Genomic DNA, 15,228 nt, shown 5'->3' with positions numbered 1-15,228 from the left:
TTCAGTTTAAAGTTATTGTACCTTGTGCTTTCACTACACGTCCTTGGAAAAAGTCCCTCTCCAGCTTTCCTGTAGGCCCCCTTTAAGTACTGGAAAGCTGCTATAAGATCACCCCGGAGCCTTCTCTTCTCCAGGCTGCACAGCCCCAACTCTCTCAGCCTGTCTTCATAGCAGAGGTGCTCCAGCCCTCGAGTCATCTTTGTGGTCCTCCTCTGGACTCGTTCCAGTAGCTCTATGTCCTTCTTGTGTTGGGGACTCCAGAGCTGAACACAGTATTCCACATGGGGTCTCACGAGAGTTGAGTAGAGGGGCAGAATCACCTCCCTTGACCTGCTGGCCACGCTTCTTTTGATACAGCCCAGGATACGGTTGGCTTTCTGGGCTGCCAGCGCACATTGCTGGCTCATGTTGAGCTTCTCATCCACCAGCACTCCCAAGTCATTTTCCTCAGGAAGGAACAAGTTTGCTGACAACACCAAGCTCTGTGATGTGATTGAAAGCTGGAGGGAAGGGATGCCATCCAAACTTTGGCAGGCTGGAGAGGTGGGCCTGTGAGAACCTCATGAAGTTCAACAAGGCCAAGTGCAAGGTCCTGCATGTAGGTCAAGGCAATCCCATGCACAAGTACAGGCTGGGCGGAGAATGGATTGAGAGCAGCCCTGAGGAAAAGGACTTGGGAGTGCTGGTGGATGAGAAGCTCGACATGAGCTGGCAATGTGCGCTGGCAGCCCAGAAAGCCAACTGTATCCTGGGCTGCATCAAAAGGAGCGTGGCCAGCAGGTCGAGGGAAGTGATTCTGCCCCTCTACTCCGCTCTCGTGAGACCCCAGCTGGAATACTGTGTTCAGCTCTGGAGTCCCCAACACAAGAAGGCATGGAGCTGCTGTAGCGGGTCCAGAGGAGGGCCACAAAGATTATGCAAGGGCTGAAGCACCTCTGCTATGAAGACAGGCTGAGAGAGATGGGGCTGTTCAGCCTGGAGTAGAGAAGGCTCCAGACAGACATTCTGGCAGCCTTCCAGTACTTAAAGGGGGCCTACAGGAAAGCTGGAGAGGGACTTTTTACAAGGGTGTGTAGTGACAGGACAAGGGGCAATGGATTTAAACTGAAAGAGGGCAGATTTGGATTGGATCTAAGGAAGAAATTTTTCACTGTGAGGGTGATGATTCAGTGGAACAGGTTGCCCAGAGGAATCATAGAATCGTCTGGTTGGAAGAGACCTTCAAGATCATCGAGTCCAGCCATTCACCCTGCACTGTCCGGGTCCCTAAACCATATTGCTTAACACCATATCCACACGGTTTTTAAACACCTCCAGTGATGGGAACTCCACCAGCTCCCTGGGCAGCCTGTTCAAATACTTCACAACCCTCTCTGTAAAGAAATTCTCCCTGATATCTAACCTAAATTTCCCCTGGCGCAACTTGAGGCCATTCCCTCTCATCCTGTCATTCATAACATGGGAGAAGAGACTGACCCCCATCTCCCTACAACTTCCTTTCAGGTAATTGTAGAGAGCGATAAGGTCCCCCCTGAGCCTCCTCTTCTCCAGACTAAACAGTCCCAGCTCCCTCAGCCACTCCTCATAGGACAAGTTCTCTAAACCCTTCACTAGTTTTGTTGCCCTTCTCTGAATCTGCTCCAGCACCTCAACGTCCTTCTTGAAGTGAGTGGCCCAAAACTGGACACAGTACTCCAGGTGTGGCCTCACCAGTGCTGAGTATAGGGGGACAATCACTTCCCTGCTCCTGCTGGCCACACTGTTTTTGATACATGCCAGGATTCCGTTGGCTTTCTTGGCTGCTTGGGCACACTGCTGGCTCATGTTCAATCGGCTGTCAACCAGCACCCCCAGGTCCTTCTCTGCTGTGCAGCTTTCCAGCCACACTTCCCCAAGTCTGTAAAGCTGCAGGGGGTTGTTGTGGCCCAAGTGCAGGACGCGGCACTTGGTCTTGTTGAACTTCATACAGTTGGCCTCAGCCCATAGATCCAGTCTGTCCAGGTCCCTCTGTAGAGCCTCCTGACCCTCAGGCAGCTCAACACCACCTCCCAGTTTAGTGTCATAGAATCATAGAATCATAGAATCGTTAGGGCTGGAAGGGACCTTCAAAGGTCATCTAGTCCAACCCCCCTGCAACAAACAGGGATATCTCCAACTAGATCAGGTTGCTCAGGGCCTCATCCAACCGGGCCTTGAACGTCTCCAGGGATGGAGCATCCACCACCTCTCTGGGCAACCTGTTCCAGTGTTCTACAACTCTCGTGGTAAAAAATTTTTTCCTAATGTCCAACCTGAATCTACCTCCCTCTATTTTAAAACCATTACCCCTTGTCCTATCACAACTGGCCCTCCTGAACAGCCTCTCCCCATCTTTCTTGTAGGCCCCCTTGAGGTACTGGAAGACCGCTATAAGGTCACCCCGGAGCCTCCTCTTCTCCAGGCTGAATAGCCCCAACTCTTTCAGCCTGTCCTCATAGGAAAGGTGCTCCAGCCCTCTTATCATCTTCGTGGCCCTCCTCTGGACCCTCTCCAACTGGTCCATGTCCTTCTTATGTTGGGGACTCCAGAACTGGATGCAATACTCCAAGTGAGGTCTCACGAGGGCAGAGTAGAGGGGGAGAATCACCTCCCTCGACCTGCTGGCCACGCTCCTCTTGACGCAGCCCAGGACGCGGTTGGCCTTCTGGGCCGCAAGAGCACATTGCCGGCTCATATTGAGCTTCTCGTCCACCAGTACTCCCAAATCCTTCTCCTCAGGGCTGCTCACGATCCATTCTCCGCCCAGTCTGTATTTGTGCCTGGGATTGCCACGACCCAGATGTAGGACCTTGCACTTGGCCTGGTTAAACTTCATGAGGTTGGTATGGGCCCACCTCTCCAGCCTGTTGAGGTCCCTCTGGATGGCATCCCTCCCTTCCAGCGTGTCGACGGCACCACACAGCTTGGTGTCATCAGCGAACTTGCTGAGGGTGCACTCCATGCCACTGTCCACGTCACTGACAAAGATGTTGAAGAGGGTCGGGCCCAACACGGACCCCTGAGGGACGCCACTCGTGACCGGTCTCCACATGGACATCGAGCCGTTGACCACTACTCTCTGAGTGCGGCCATTGAGCCAAACTTGTTGTCATCTGCAAACTTGTTGAGGGTGCACTCGATCCCCTCATCCAGATCATTGATAAAGATGTTAAAGAGAACAGGCCCCAACACTGAGCCCTGCAGAACACCACTGGTGACTGGCCGCCAGCTGGATTTAACTCCATTCACCACCAATCTCTGGGCCCGGCCGTCCAGCCAATTTTTGATCCAGGATTTGTGGATGCCCCATCCCTGGCAGTGTTCAAGGCCAGGCTTTATGAGGCTTTGGGCAACTTGGTCTGGTGGAGGGTGTCCAGGCCTGTGGTAGGAGAGTTGGACTAGATGATCTTTGAGGTCTCTTCCAACCCACACCATTTTATGATTCTCTGGTTCTCTGATAATTGTCTTCTGGCAAAGAGTAGTCAATGAGATACCGTAGGTATAAATTCTGTTATATCTGATAACATTTCAAGCAATTGTCTTATTTTAAGTCATTTGAACTACTGTCAGATTATAAACAGTTTTATTTCTCTGTTTAAATAGGTTTATTCCATCACTTTCAATCGGATTTAGGAACGTGTCACTGTTCTGAATTTTCTCATTTCTCAGCTAGTATAATAATCTGTCTTTGCTTCTAGATTTTTTTTTTATTTAAATTGTCTGTAAATTTCTGAATAATTTGTTTTACATTTTGCAGTGTAATGTAAACTCTTCATTGTAAATTAACAAAGGAAATTGCTTCTCCTTCTGCTTTTACCAGTTTAGGAACTCGTTGTTTGAATCTTTTGGGATTCCAGCAGTTCATGGGGGATAGTGAAATGACCTCTGACTTGATTGATGAAGGAAAAGAGCTAATCAGACGAGGTAAGTTAGGTCCTCTATCTTAGTCTTCCTACGAAATATAATACATTGTTGTATTAAACCTCTCTGAAATGTTGCACAAGAAAAAGCATGTAGCTTCTCAATGTTTTGTACACTGGACTGAGGCAGTCTACTGCACAAAATGCAAGAGACTTACAGCATTGTGGTTGCTGCATAAACAATGCTGGACTTCATTGACGTCTGAAGTGAAGTATCAGCTTTGCTTATCCAGTATCTGAATTTTAGATATTTCTAAATATTTTACAGTTCAAGTAAGTGGCGTTCCTCTGAAGTCATTACTGATCTAATAATACCTGAGCAGGTGCTTGTGTAATCTGTCGTAAAGGATAGCTAAAACTTAATTTGTCTTCATCATCAACAAACTCATTTTAATCTTTCTTTCTGTAAGTGTTGGTTGAGCTGTCCAAATTCCGTCACTTCTTTTAGGATTTTTTGCTGTTTTAACTAACTGTGTTTTAGCACACAAAACTTGTTCTGTAGAGCTGTAATTATCTGTTGTTTTGGAGAGCTTTTTAATTTTTATGCTAGTTTTTATTGCAAATTTCTCTTAAAAGCTGTTGTAGTTCTTGAGTAAATGTGTAGAAATTAAATCTCTGGATACAACGTTGTATTATGGAATACTTTTATTCTCCTGTCATAGTTTATGAAAAACAAAACCTAAGTTTACTTAGAGTAGTTGCGTTTCTGGTTTTGGAGAAAGAGTAATGTCTCTCATTCCCTTAAACAAGAAGTTAGTATTTCTTTGATGCTCTGATGTTATGCTTCCGCCTTAATAGCAGATAGAGGCACAAACTATGTGGGTTATACTTTGGGCGTCATAGAACTTCAGCTAGATTTTGATTCAGTAATGCTCAAGTTTCTTCTGAATATCGTGTTTTTCCCATCTATTTCTAAGAGAATTTTTTTTTGCTTTGCCAGCTGGTGTCCGCATGTTATGCCTTGACCCAAGATATCACCATGATGAATTCATTTTAATGCAAAACTTCATAATGATAGACAAACAGCTCTGTCTTTTGTTTTTATTTAATTGTGTGAGCCATCTATATCAGTAGGAATCTTTGATAGTTAACTTTGGATTTTCATTGTTTGTTTAAAAAGAAATTGGTAATGATTTTTCTTGTCTGGAGCTCAGATGATTTTTTTTTTTATTTATAGAGAAAAGAAAACGGCAAAGGCAGGAAGAAGGTGAAAACAGAAGAAGGGTATGAGATTGTGTTAACTATTTATAATATTAATATACTTCAATATCTGATAGGGTTTGCCATTGCTATTTAATTCTGCATGATCTATTTCCTAAAAAAGTAAGTCTCCAATAACTGATACAATCAGTTTAATCTTGCAAAATAGCCTTGGTTGGAGGTAAAAACATAATTTACATTTTAATTTTAAAGAATAAGAGGGTGATTGTGGTCACACTACTTGGAAATTTTTGTTACTCAGTGTGCTGTGAGAATGGTGTATGCCAACAGGTGTAATAAGCTTTAAAAAGGGTCCCAATTTATAGGTTGCAGAGTAATCTGAAATGGCTTATTATCAGTCTCTTATGTGGATACTGCTCTGCTTGAAATAACTGCAGTTGCAGCGTCTTCATAGTTACTGAAATGGGACTGTATGCTCCTTTCAAACTTACCTGTTGCTTTGTGTGCTCATTGGAAGATAACTGGCACAGATTTTTATTTTTTATTTTTTTCTTTACAGGAAGGTATTACATCTAAGACGAATTAATACTGTTGCAACTGAGTAACAAACAGATTCAGATCCTACTCCCAGTGCATACTTAATTGAAAGATTTGTGAAGGCAGTCAATCTGAATAAAAAATAATTCAGGCAGCTTCATTTTAGGAAGCTTCAGTTAATTATGGCTTTCGTTTTTCATTAATTTATAACATTAGGAATTTCATATAGAAATTCACAATCAAGGAGATAAATTGGAAGGATATACGCAAAAAATGAACTGACTAAAGGAAGGGAAAAATATGATCTGCAGAAAGGCAAGACAATACTAGGACTACAACCTCTCAGCTTTTCAAGCTCAGGGGTTCTTCAATTCTGGATGAAAGCCAGTACTGCGTAGATGTTTCTTCTGATCCTTTCCCCTCCATCTCATGATTTTAGAACTTGAACTTATTGTGAAATCAGATAATATCAAATGCATGATGCATTTAATAGACACTGAAATGATCTGACGTTAAGCAACAGTTTTAGTTCAACAGCAAACTCAGTTTCAGATGTTGTCTGTTTTTTGAGTTTGCGTTAAATACTGTAGCGCGTTCATTCTTGATATTTTCGGGCTTTTGAGAGTGTTGTCTTTTACTGGTTTATGATTAAATACTCGATCCCTCTGCAGGCTATAACTGTAACATGTGGCACGAATTAGGACAGTAACTTTGAGTATGCCAGTTCCTGACAGTCTGTAATCTGGGACCTACTATGAATCTGAAACATATTAAAGTTAATGGAGCAATCGGAAAAGTTTATATTGAGACATGAAGTTGTCTCTTAATAAAAGCATGAGATATTTTCTTCTTCAATATTTCATTATACTTCATGCTAAAATGTTTACCTATTAAAACACTATGGAATGGAAACACAACAGAACAACAAGCTTAGTAAACACAGCCCGTCCAAGGTTTTTTTTGTGCTGTCTACACCTACCAGTCTACCACTAGATGGAAGTAGAAATCAAAAAAAGCAACGTTCCCACTGTACCTTAGAGCAGTTGAGTGCACTTTGAGTGCAAATTTAATATGTAGTTTGTTTTCTGCAAGTCTGTTTTCTAACGAACAGTTATGGTAACTGGTTTAGTTGAAGGGACATATCTTGAGTTTAAAACATAACAAAAATTCTTCCTGTATCAAGATACTGAACAGAAACGTTTTCAAAGTGTTACTTTCATAGTCTGATGCGATTGACCAATTAGCTCTAAATTGTAGGTCTGGAATATTTCTTGATCCTACATATGCTTTTGTTGTGTTACTTTTTTCTCACAGCTTGTATTTTCTTTTTTTGTCTTTTTTCCAGGAGTGGAAGGAGCGTTATGGAAATAGAGACGATTCCACTAGAAACAGAGTAGTCCACACAGAGCAAAAAGAATCCAGCTTCTCAGAGACCAATACCAGCAGACGTAAGCTTTATGGGTTTTGGAGGGAGTTTAGTTTGTTTTGGTTTTTTAATACCTTGTCTGCACAACACTGACTGTATGGGTAGCTTCACAGAGATTCCTTTTGTCTTAGGTGATGTGCTGATATATTCCCTTCTGTGTCACAGTGCCATCTTGTCCATTAAAGGCACCTGAAGAGTGCTGTATTTCTTCCCATCTTCAGCACTTTAGCTGGCTGAGGTTGGAGATTCTGGCTAGTTTCAATTACTTGGTTTTCTTATGGCACGTATAATGATTGCAATTAGAGCAGCAGTTGTCAGCAAAGAGACTTTATTTAGGGTATGTCTTGAAGTTGGGAGTTTTAAATCTTAAAATTTACCTCTTCTAGTTGCAAATGAACTTTCTCACACTGGAATAATGGAGAAATCAAATGACCAACAAATATAAAGCCAATAACGTATCACACGAGTGTATACATGTTCATTGAATAACGTACGTCTGTTAGCAAAAAAGTTTCTTGTGCCTGCGGTAAAGTTCCAAAAAGTTTATTTGTTGCTGTGGTTTTTTGTGTATTTTATGTGCTCTTGTAAGCTAACAAAAGTGAGAAATGGAACGGCAAAAAAGAACAAAAAAGGGGGAGGAGGGAAGCTTTGAACATGCTTTTGAGACAACTCTGGTAGATTTCTCCATCCTCTTTACAGAGTTTCAGTGGTAGACTAACTGAAATTACATGAAATTATATTTTAATGTTAACCGTATGAACACGTAGCATTCTAACACTAAAACAAGCCGTAGGTACTGGCCTAGTGAAGGTGGCCAAATGAAGTGCAAAACAACTATATTTCATTAATTCATGAGATTCCCTCTTTAAAAACAACCAACCAAACCAAAAAACCTCTAGTTAGCATAGTTAAAATGAGAAGTTGGGGAGGTGAATGGATGATTAATTGATTTAGAAGGAAAGTTTGCATATTACTTCTCATTTTCTTTGATTCTTTGCAAAGTAGATCTTATCCTACCTGAGGGGCAAAAGAAAAGAATAGTTACATGGCTCTGGAGATACAAAAATGAAATACTTCAAATTTGAGCATGTAGCCAGATTTGGTTTAATATTCAATCAGTCTACTCTAAGTTATCACACTTACACTTTGGATGAGATGCTAGTAAATTATTATTCTGGTCTTTGATGTCTCCACACACTCCAAGGTGTTCATAAAACAAATGAGTGTCTTTCTCTCTTTTTACCTTTTCAGCACTGTCAAAGTACACCCGATCAAATGGTAGGACTGAAAGAGATAGAATAGAACTGCTCCAGGATGCAGAACCTTTGGATTTTAACGCAGATTCAATTAATGATGACCCTCTTGAATCGGACCCAGGAAGGTGAGGAATCTTCTGTGTTATTTGCAATTAAAAGATACTAATATCTTCTGTCTTCTGACCTATGACAGCTCTATCAGATCATTTCATAATAATAGTTTTTTGAACAAAATTTATCATCTCACCTAGTCATTTTCCTTTTTTCCTTCTCCCCCATGATATGAGAATTGTTTTAAAAGCAGTTGAAACCTGAAGTTTTTCAAGTTTTTAGAAGTGTCTGAGTAAGATTTGAGTTGAATGTAGTTTCGTATATTGGCATAATCTGAAAAATACTGCATATAAAAAAAAAAGTGAAAGAACTGGAGAATGACCTGCATATGTACAATATAAGGTTTCTTCTAATTTCCTACAAGACTTTAGAAAGCTCACTTGATTTCCCTGTGTAAAAACCACCGTAAAGAGCTGCAAGAAATAAAACTTGAGTATTACAGGAGCGGTAGTTGGAGGAATACACCTGGCAATCAGATCTTGGAATGGCTGCAGTAAATTAAAATCTGAACAAAAAGTCCCAGACAGTACAGTGTAGCTCTGTCTAAAATAGAGAATTCTGTGTTTCTGTGGGTGTGACTGCAACACCAAATTTCCTTAGTCGTGAAATAGAGTATCTTATATAACTGCGAAGCTCTGCTTATATTTAAGAAACAAGTAATACGTTTTATGGGTGCCTTTTTTATCTAGGTAGTTGTGATATAGAACCAATTTAATTTTAAATTCCTGTATGAAAAGTTATAGTTTACATTATTTTTCATCTAAAACTAGCACACCTAATCCAATAAACAACCATTAGTGGTTTCAGTTGACTTATATCTGGAATGTCAACAAATAAATGCCAGTTCAAAAACATGCAGAGAATGCTGTTAAATAACACTGCCAGGTTTTACAGGTCGATTCAGCAATGTGAGTTTCTGTCAACAACTAACTTGTCTAGTGTAATCTCACCATATTTCAAAAGTTGGTTCTTTTTAAGCTCAAGAGTTTAAAGGGGACCTAGCGTAGAAATTCCATCAGCCGTTGACTTCTATACAGTGTGAAAGGGATAATAGTCTCCAAAAATAGGAATATGCATATATGATTCTTTTGGAGCAAATACTTTTTAAGTGCAGTATCTGAAGTCTTCTGGCACCTATAGAGACTTTGCAGAGTGGAACATTCTGAGCTTTTTCTTTAAAAAGAAAATCTGTAGCCACAGAACTTAGTTGAACTTTCCTCTAGTAACATGCGTTTCATTTCATAAGGGTAATAAATCAAGAATAATTGCATGTGAAGTTTCAATGCACTTAAAAATAGCTCATGTGACATTGATTTTTAAAACTATAGCTCCTGCAATAGTTACAAGCATTCCAAGACAGTAAGAGCACTAGGGACACTAGTTTCTAGCTTTGTGTCTGTTCGGGTTTTGATAAGTACTGCTGAGAGGAAGTGCTTTGTGCTTGCATTGGAACTTATTTATGCTTTTAAAATGCTTTTAGAGTATATTTGACCAACAATTTGTGAAGCTTTTTTTTTCCCCACTAACTATGTAGCCATGTATTTTCATTATTTTTCCTAGGAATACCCAGTGAGATGTTCTGTTAATCACCTAAACTACTTTTGGATGCTGTTATGTGTTTTGGGGTTTGCTGTTGTTGTTTATTTGTGGTTTAGTTTTTTTTTTTTAATAAAAAGTTTTGTTCAACAGAAACATTCAATTTTTTTCCTTTGCATCAGGAAACAAAGTTCTTTAAGACTCCCAGGATTCATATCACTGTTTTTCTTGGTCACATGAGATTAGATTTAATGACTGCTTATCAAATTCTTGTAGAAACAGTAATTCAGTGGAACTTCAGATCCTGTAACTAATGGAGAGTTAAGAAGTAAGAGTGCAGTGAGAGTTATATGATTTCATGGGTCTTTATTTTTCTATTTTTGTATTTCCTGTGATACTTTATCATATTTAAAATTGATTTTGCAGGTACCAGCCTGGTGGAAGATACCTGTCAATGTCTCGAAGCAAAATATTTGATGATGTCTAAACTCCTCAAAGCTAAAGAAAATTCAGTGGAAATCTATTTCCTACTCATTGCTTGGAAAATACTGTGTTTATGGTATATCACTGAACCAGAAAAGACAACTTTTGTTTAAAAAAAGAATATGAAGGAGCAACTATTTTGGAAATGCACCTGTATGATAACTTTACTACTTATGACAAGAATATGCTTCTTCTGTTATAGATATTGTTGTGCATCAGGGTGGGCGTTTGTGTCATGACCAAAAGGAGAAATCTATTAATTAAGTTAATAGAGAGTAAACTTCATAAATATACATAGGACTCAACTTGAGCGGTAACATTGTAAGTTTTAGGAAGAGGATTTTTTGAAAGGAATTTTTTTGTATTTTAACAGATGCTGTGAGAGCATCTTAATGCATCCAAAGTGCAGTTATATCGATTAGTATAGTAAACACTTTCTACAATTTTTCTATTTGAACTTTATGCCTAATCCAAAATCTACTGAATTAGATTAAGGCTTCTTTTGATTTTAGTAGTCTTTGAATCAGACCCTGTATAAGCAGAAAGATCAAATGGCAGGCTGTTCTTCATAAAATATGGTGGTATAAATTTTGGAGCAAGGTGTATTGGTCAATAAAGGCTATGTTTTTTTCTTTTCCAACATGATAGGCAGATAAATGATTTTAGCATGTGTAAATAGTTGAAATTGTATATGGACCAGTTTCACTGTCACATGAGCATATGTGCAATAGCAAGAATACATTATTGAAGATTCAATGTCTTCTTCAGATTTTTACAGTTGTAATGGTTGAAAATCTTGGCACACTAGTGGTTTTGTAACTGTAAAAGAAAAATAATGTGAAAACTGAGTTAAATGCTGAAACATTATAATTTCCACACACCTCAGGCATGGCTTCAAATTGTAGAGAGGGAAATACATAGCATGACTAGATAATGGTAAACACTTTTAATGTCCCAAATGCCCTGGTTGCATTATGTATCTGTTTTTAAGGTGCCTGTATTTTGCAGTAAGTTGTTGCAAAAAGAGTAGTGCTTATTCATTTGAATGCCATTCAAAAATGCCAATTATTAACAGTGTAAAAAAGCTTCACATTAATTTCATTGGTGTAGATATATTTCTAAACCGTAGCTAGTTGAATGAATTTTCAAATGTAATCATAAGGTAAAAGATGTGGTCAAATTCACGATATCTTTGGAAATTTGATTAATTTAAAATGTTGCTTTATTGCAGTTTGTCTTAAGTCTTTACCACCTGGAAGTTTTCTTACGTGCTTATTGCAAAGTTATGTTGAAAACTGAAGGAGAACGTGTTTCTATCATAACTTCTTTGTCATGTTTGAAAAACAGACATCACTTAAAGTAGCTAGAAGTGAGTTATTCTGAAAAGTACATTTTCATGAATGAGGTGTTCTACTAATACTTAAAAATAGTATTTGTTTTCTAAAGTAGTTGTTAATCAGAATGTAACTACCTCCTGTGATCTAGTACATTGTGTGTTCTAACAGTAGTGGTACTTGTAATATATTGATCTGTTTGTTTTAAAACACTGAATTGATACTATGAAGGAGAAAAATTACTCTATTTGTATAGAAATAATTGTATTAACAAATTGGCAGACATAAAATAATTGTCAGTTCTGTTACTAGGTGAATACACTGAACAACAGCCATGCCCACATGTATTCAAGCTCATGCAATTTCCAGGTTACCTGTTTAGAGAGCACTTTCTTAGTTTGGGTATTTTGTGTATTGTAAAAGCTTGATCAAAATCGTATGGCTATATCAGGGACTGGAAGCTGAGAAAATGAAACTCTTACTCAGATTGTTCTTCAGCAACTTTATGTTAGCACCTATTTAATTTATGTTAGATCTAATTAGAAATGCTATCCTGTATTCAGCCGTATATGAAAAGGGTTGAATATGTTCTTGGATATCCATCCACATGAATGTTTTTAGACTTGATACTTCTATTTTTAAAATTTCTATCTCATTTAATTGCCCAGAACTTTACTTGTAAAAATCTTTGGATGAAATAAGATTCAGTTTCTTTGTTTAATCTTGAAATGGGATCTAATTCAGTGCTAATGGAAAAATTATAGAAGGAACGTTTGTTTTTTGGAATGCTTGTGGAGTATGCTTACCTAGCCCCTGCTGACCTCAGAGAGTGGGATTGAGCCTTCTTGAGGTCTGTTTTTGCCCCTTCTCAGAAATCAGTGGAATGACTGCAAACAGGTTTTTCAGTGGAAACTTGGTCAGGATTTTATATACAAAAACTAACTAGTCCCTGGTGTAAGCCCTCTGTGCAGTTTTCGCTGGGATACAATAATATGAGGAGTTGGCTGGATAAATTAATGGCAGTGGGATATCAGTCGCTGACACAGAAATTCTCAGCTCATTAAGGTGGGAATCCACTGTCCTTTTTTTGATGTTACAGTGAAGTAATGGAGTGATCAATGGCTGCTTCTTGAAAGCATAGGAATTAAAGCTCTGAAAATCCCTCAGGAGTTCTCCTCTGGGTTGTGCTTGGAGGTCCCCAGTGTCACATGCTCCCGGATCCTGGGCATTTAAGTAAGGAGTTGATAGGTGAAGTCAGATTTCATCCATAGTGTGTTGCTGATCGAGAGTTACTCTTGCTCTAATTATGTGCAATTTGTAGACCAATTAACGTAAAGTGTGTTTTGAAAGTAGTGAGTTCATATGACTAAATCTGGAAGACTTTAAACAAAGAAATACAGAGTATGACTGTAGAAGAACATTGTAGAAACAGGGGATATGCTTGCACAGCGTTTGCTGTGTACTTGAGCTGGTTTTAAACTAGTTTGGTTACTGCTAGTGCAAATAATGCAGAACTTACTTGGGGGCTACATGCCTCAGGATTTACCCCACTCCAGAGAGGTGGTAGATTCCCCATCCCTGGAAATACTCAAGGTCAGGCTGGATGGGGCTCTGAGCAACCTGATCGCCTTGAATATGTTCCTGCCTCCTGCAGGGGGATTGGGCTAGGTGACTCTTAAAGATCCCTTCTAACCCAAACCATTCTGATTCTGTGATGAAGGTGCCCCTGCCAATGACAGAAGTGTTGAAATATAACTGTCTGGCAAACTGTGCTTTTGGGAGCTACATGTTAGTGTATTTATTCTGTCAGTATTAGTCGTATTTATTTGCAGCTAAAGAATGTCAATTATGTATTTCTTCATTATTTCACTTTCTGAATTACTGAACAGTTTGGGGATACTTCCATTTCATCATCATTTCTGCAGTTTCCTCTTCAGCTGTGAACACCAAAACCCCCCAAAACACCAAGAAACCCACCCAAGTTAAGTAAAAATGTCGGAGCATCTCATGTCAAAGATTTAAACCAGTGAAAAGAATCCATGCGAAGTTGTAATGAACTTTGAAAAGCAGGAGTGGAAACAGGAGCTACTTTAAAACTGTGTCAGTGCTGGATTTCTTGTAAATTGTGGACAGCAAAAAGCTGTAGTCTAACGTAGTACTACTAGATTTGTAGTTCTGTTTTTTCAGGCATTAAAAAAAAAGTATATGTATTCTGGTATCTATATTGGGAAATGAGTCTCCCCCACTCCACTTAGAAAGGTGCAGCTCCTAGCAGTGAAGTGAAGTGAAGTGAAGTGAAGTGAGGGAGTCTTTTTATGAGGGAAGGTAAAAGATATGCAACTTTTAGTCTGTGCTAATAGCGACGCTTTGGGCAAACCATGATATATTTTATTATTTAGGTACGGTAACAGGTTAAGTAACGACAAACTTTATACTACTGTAACTTACACTACTGGAAAAATCATGGTATGTAATCTGCCTTTATTTTGCAGTCAAGCACTTGTAAAATAAATTGTCATTAACAGTATTAATGGGAATGGCAGAAAGCTGCTATCTTTTCAATGTTTATTCTTGCTATTTTAAAACATCACCATGACAATGATTTTTGCATATGAAGTATTAGAAAAGTGATTACTCTGATTTTCTGTAATTACAATAATTTGTATTTTATTAAATTTATCTTGGAATACTGTAAATGTTATTTGAAAAATACAATATTTTGTTCGAATTTGCATTATTGCTGTAATTACTTGCAGTCTGAGGGGCATTTACAATACCAAATGGAGATAATTTTATGAAGGAAATTTTTTTATGTGGCTTCTTAAAGAAATCTGATCTATTCATTGTAGACAAATATGTGTATCTTAATTATTAACAGAAACACTACTTAGGGTGTGTATTGTCTCCTAGCTTTTCATTTTTCTTTAAAATTCCAAAAATGGTTAATTTTTTCAGAGCAACTTATTTGTGAATCTTGTAAACTTTCTGAAACTTTTACATTCCTTTTCCCTAATGGGCTTTGCAGGAATATGTACTGCTTCATGACAGTTCTCTAATACTAGCTGTGCCTCTAATTAAGTAGTCTAGTCTGAAGCTGAGACACTCCTACACCATTTGATTATGTTAACAAAAACCTTGCATTCCTAGCAATAAAGCACTTTGAACTAGATCCCTTTCTAATACATTAAATTGCTGTCATTGGTTATGTTGCATTATATTTGGTATCCTCTGTTTCAGTCATATGGTAAGCCAAATCAGGTTTATTCTTTGCTTCTCTTAAAATGCACTGGAATGTATTCCTCAGCATGCGTGTGTGTGTGTTTTAATTGTAATTGGCAGGCAATAATAATACACAACTTCATTTATTTCTTCAGGACAGTGTTGTTATGTTTGACGTATTCCTGTGAATTATAATAGTTTCAGAGTGATAGCTTAGCTGTCACTGT

At 38.7% G+C, this 15,228-nt stretch overlaps 1 protein-coding gene across 2 annotated transcripts in view; it reads left to right on the top strand.

Moving 5' to 3' along the window:
• Window positions 1-14,063, top strand: part of LMBRD2 (LMBR1 domain containing 2) — a 59,074-nt gene extending 45,011 nt beyond the window's left edge. For both annotated transcript variants that reach the window (XM_086629256.1, XM_086629254.1), the window contains exons 14-18: window positions 3,839-3,942; window positions 5,116-5,162; window positions 6,982-7,084; window positions 8,314-8,443; window positions 10,392-14,063. In XM_086629256.1, the coding sequence (XP_086485382.1) occupies window positions 3,839-3,942; window positions 5,116-5,162; window positions 6,982-7,084; window positions 8,314-8,443; window positions 10,392-10,452 (445 nt within the window). In that variant the 3' untranslated portion in view covers window positions 10,453-14,063. The remainder of the gene's footprint in view (window positions 1-3,838; window positions 3,943-5,115; window positions 5,163-6,981; window positions 7,085-8,313; window positions 8,444-10,391) is intronic.
• The last annotated feature ends 1,165 nt before the right edge of the window (window positions 14,064-15,228 follow it).

Source organism: Tauraco erythrolophus, chromosome Z (assembly GCF_009769465.1).
Source record: "Tauraco erythrolophus isolate bTauEry1 chromosome Z, bTauEry1.pri, whole genome shotgun sequence".
NCBI classification, from domain to species: Eukaryota; Metazoa; Chordata; class Aves; order Musophagiformes; family Musophagidae; genus Tauraco; species Tauraco erythrolophus.
The sequence above is the reverse complement of the archived record's forward strand: the minus strand, read 5'-3'. Positions and strand labels throughout refer to the sequence as shown.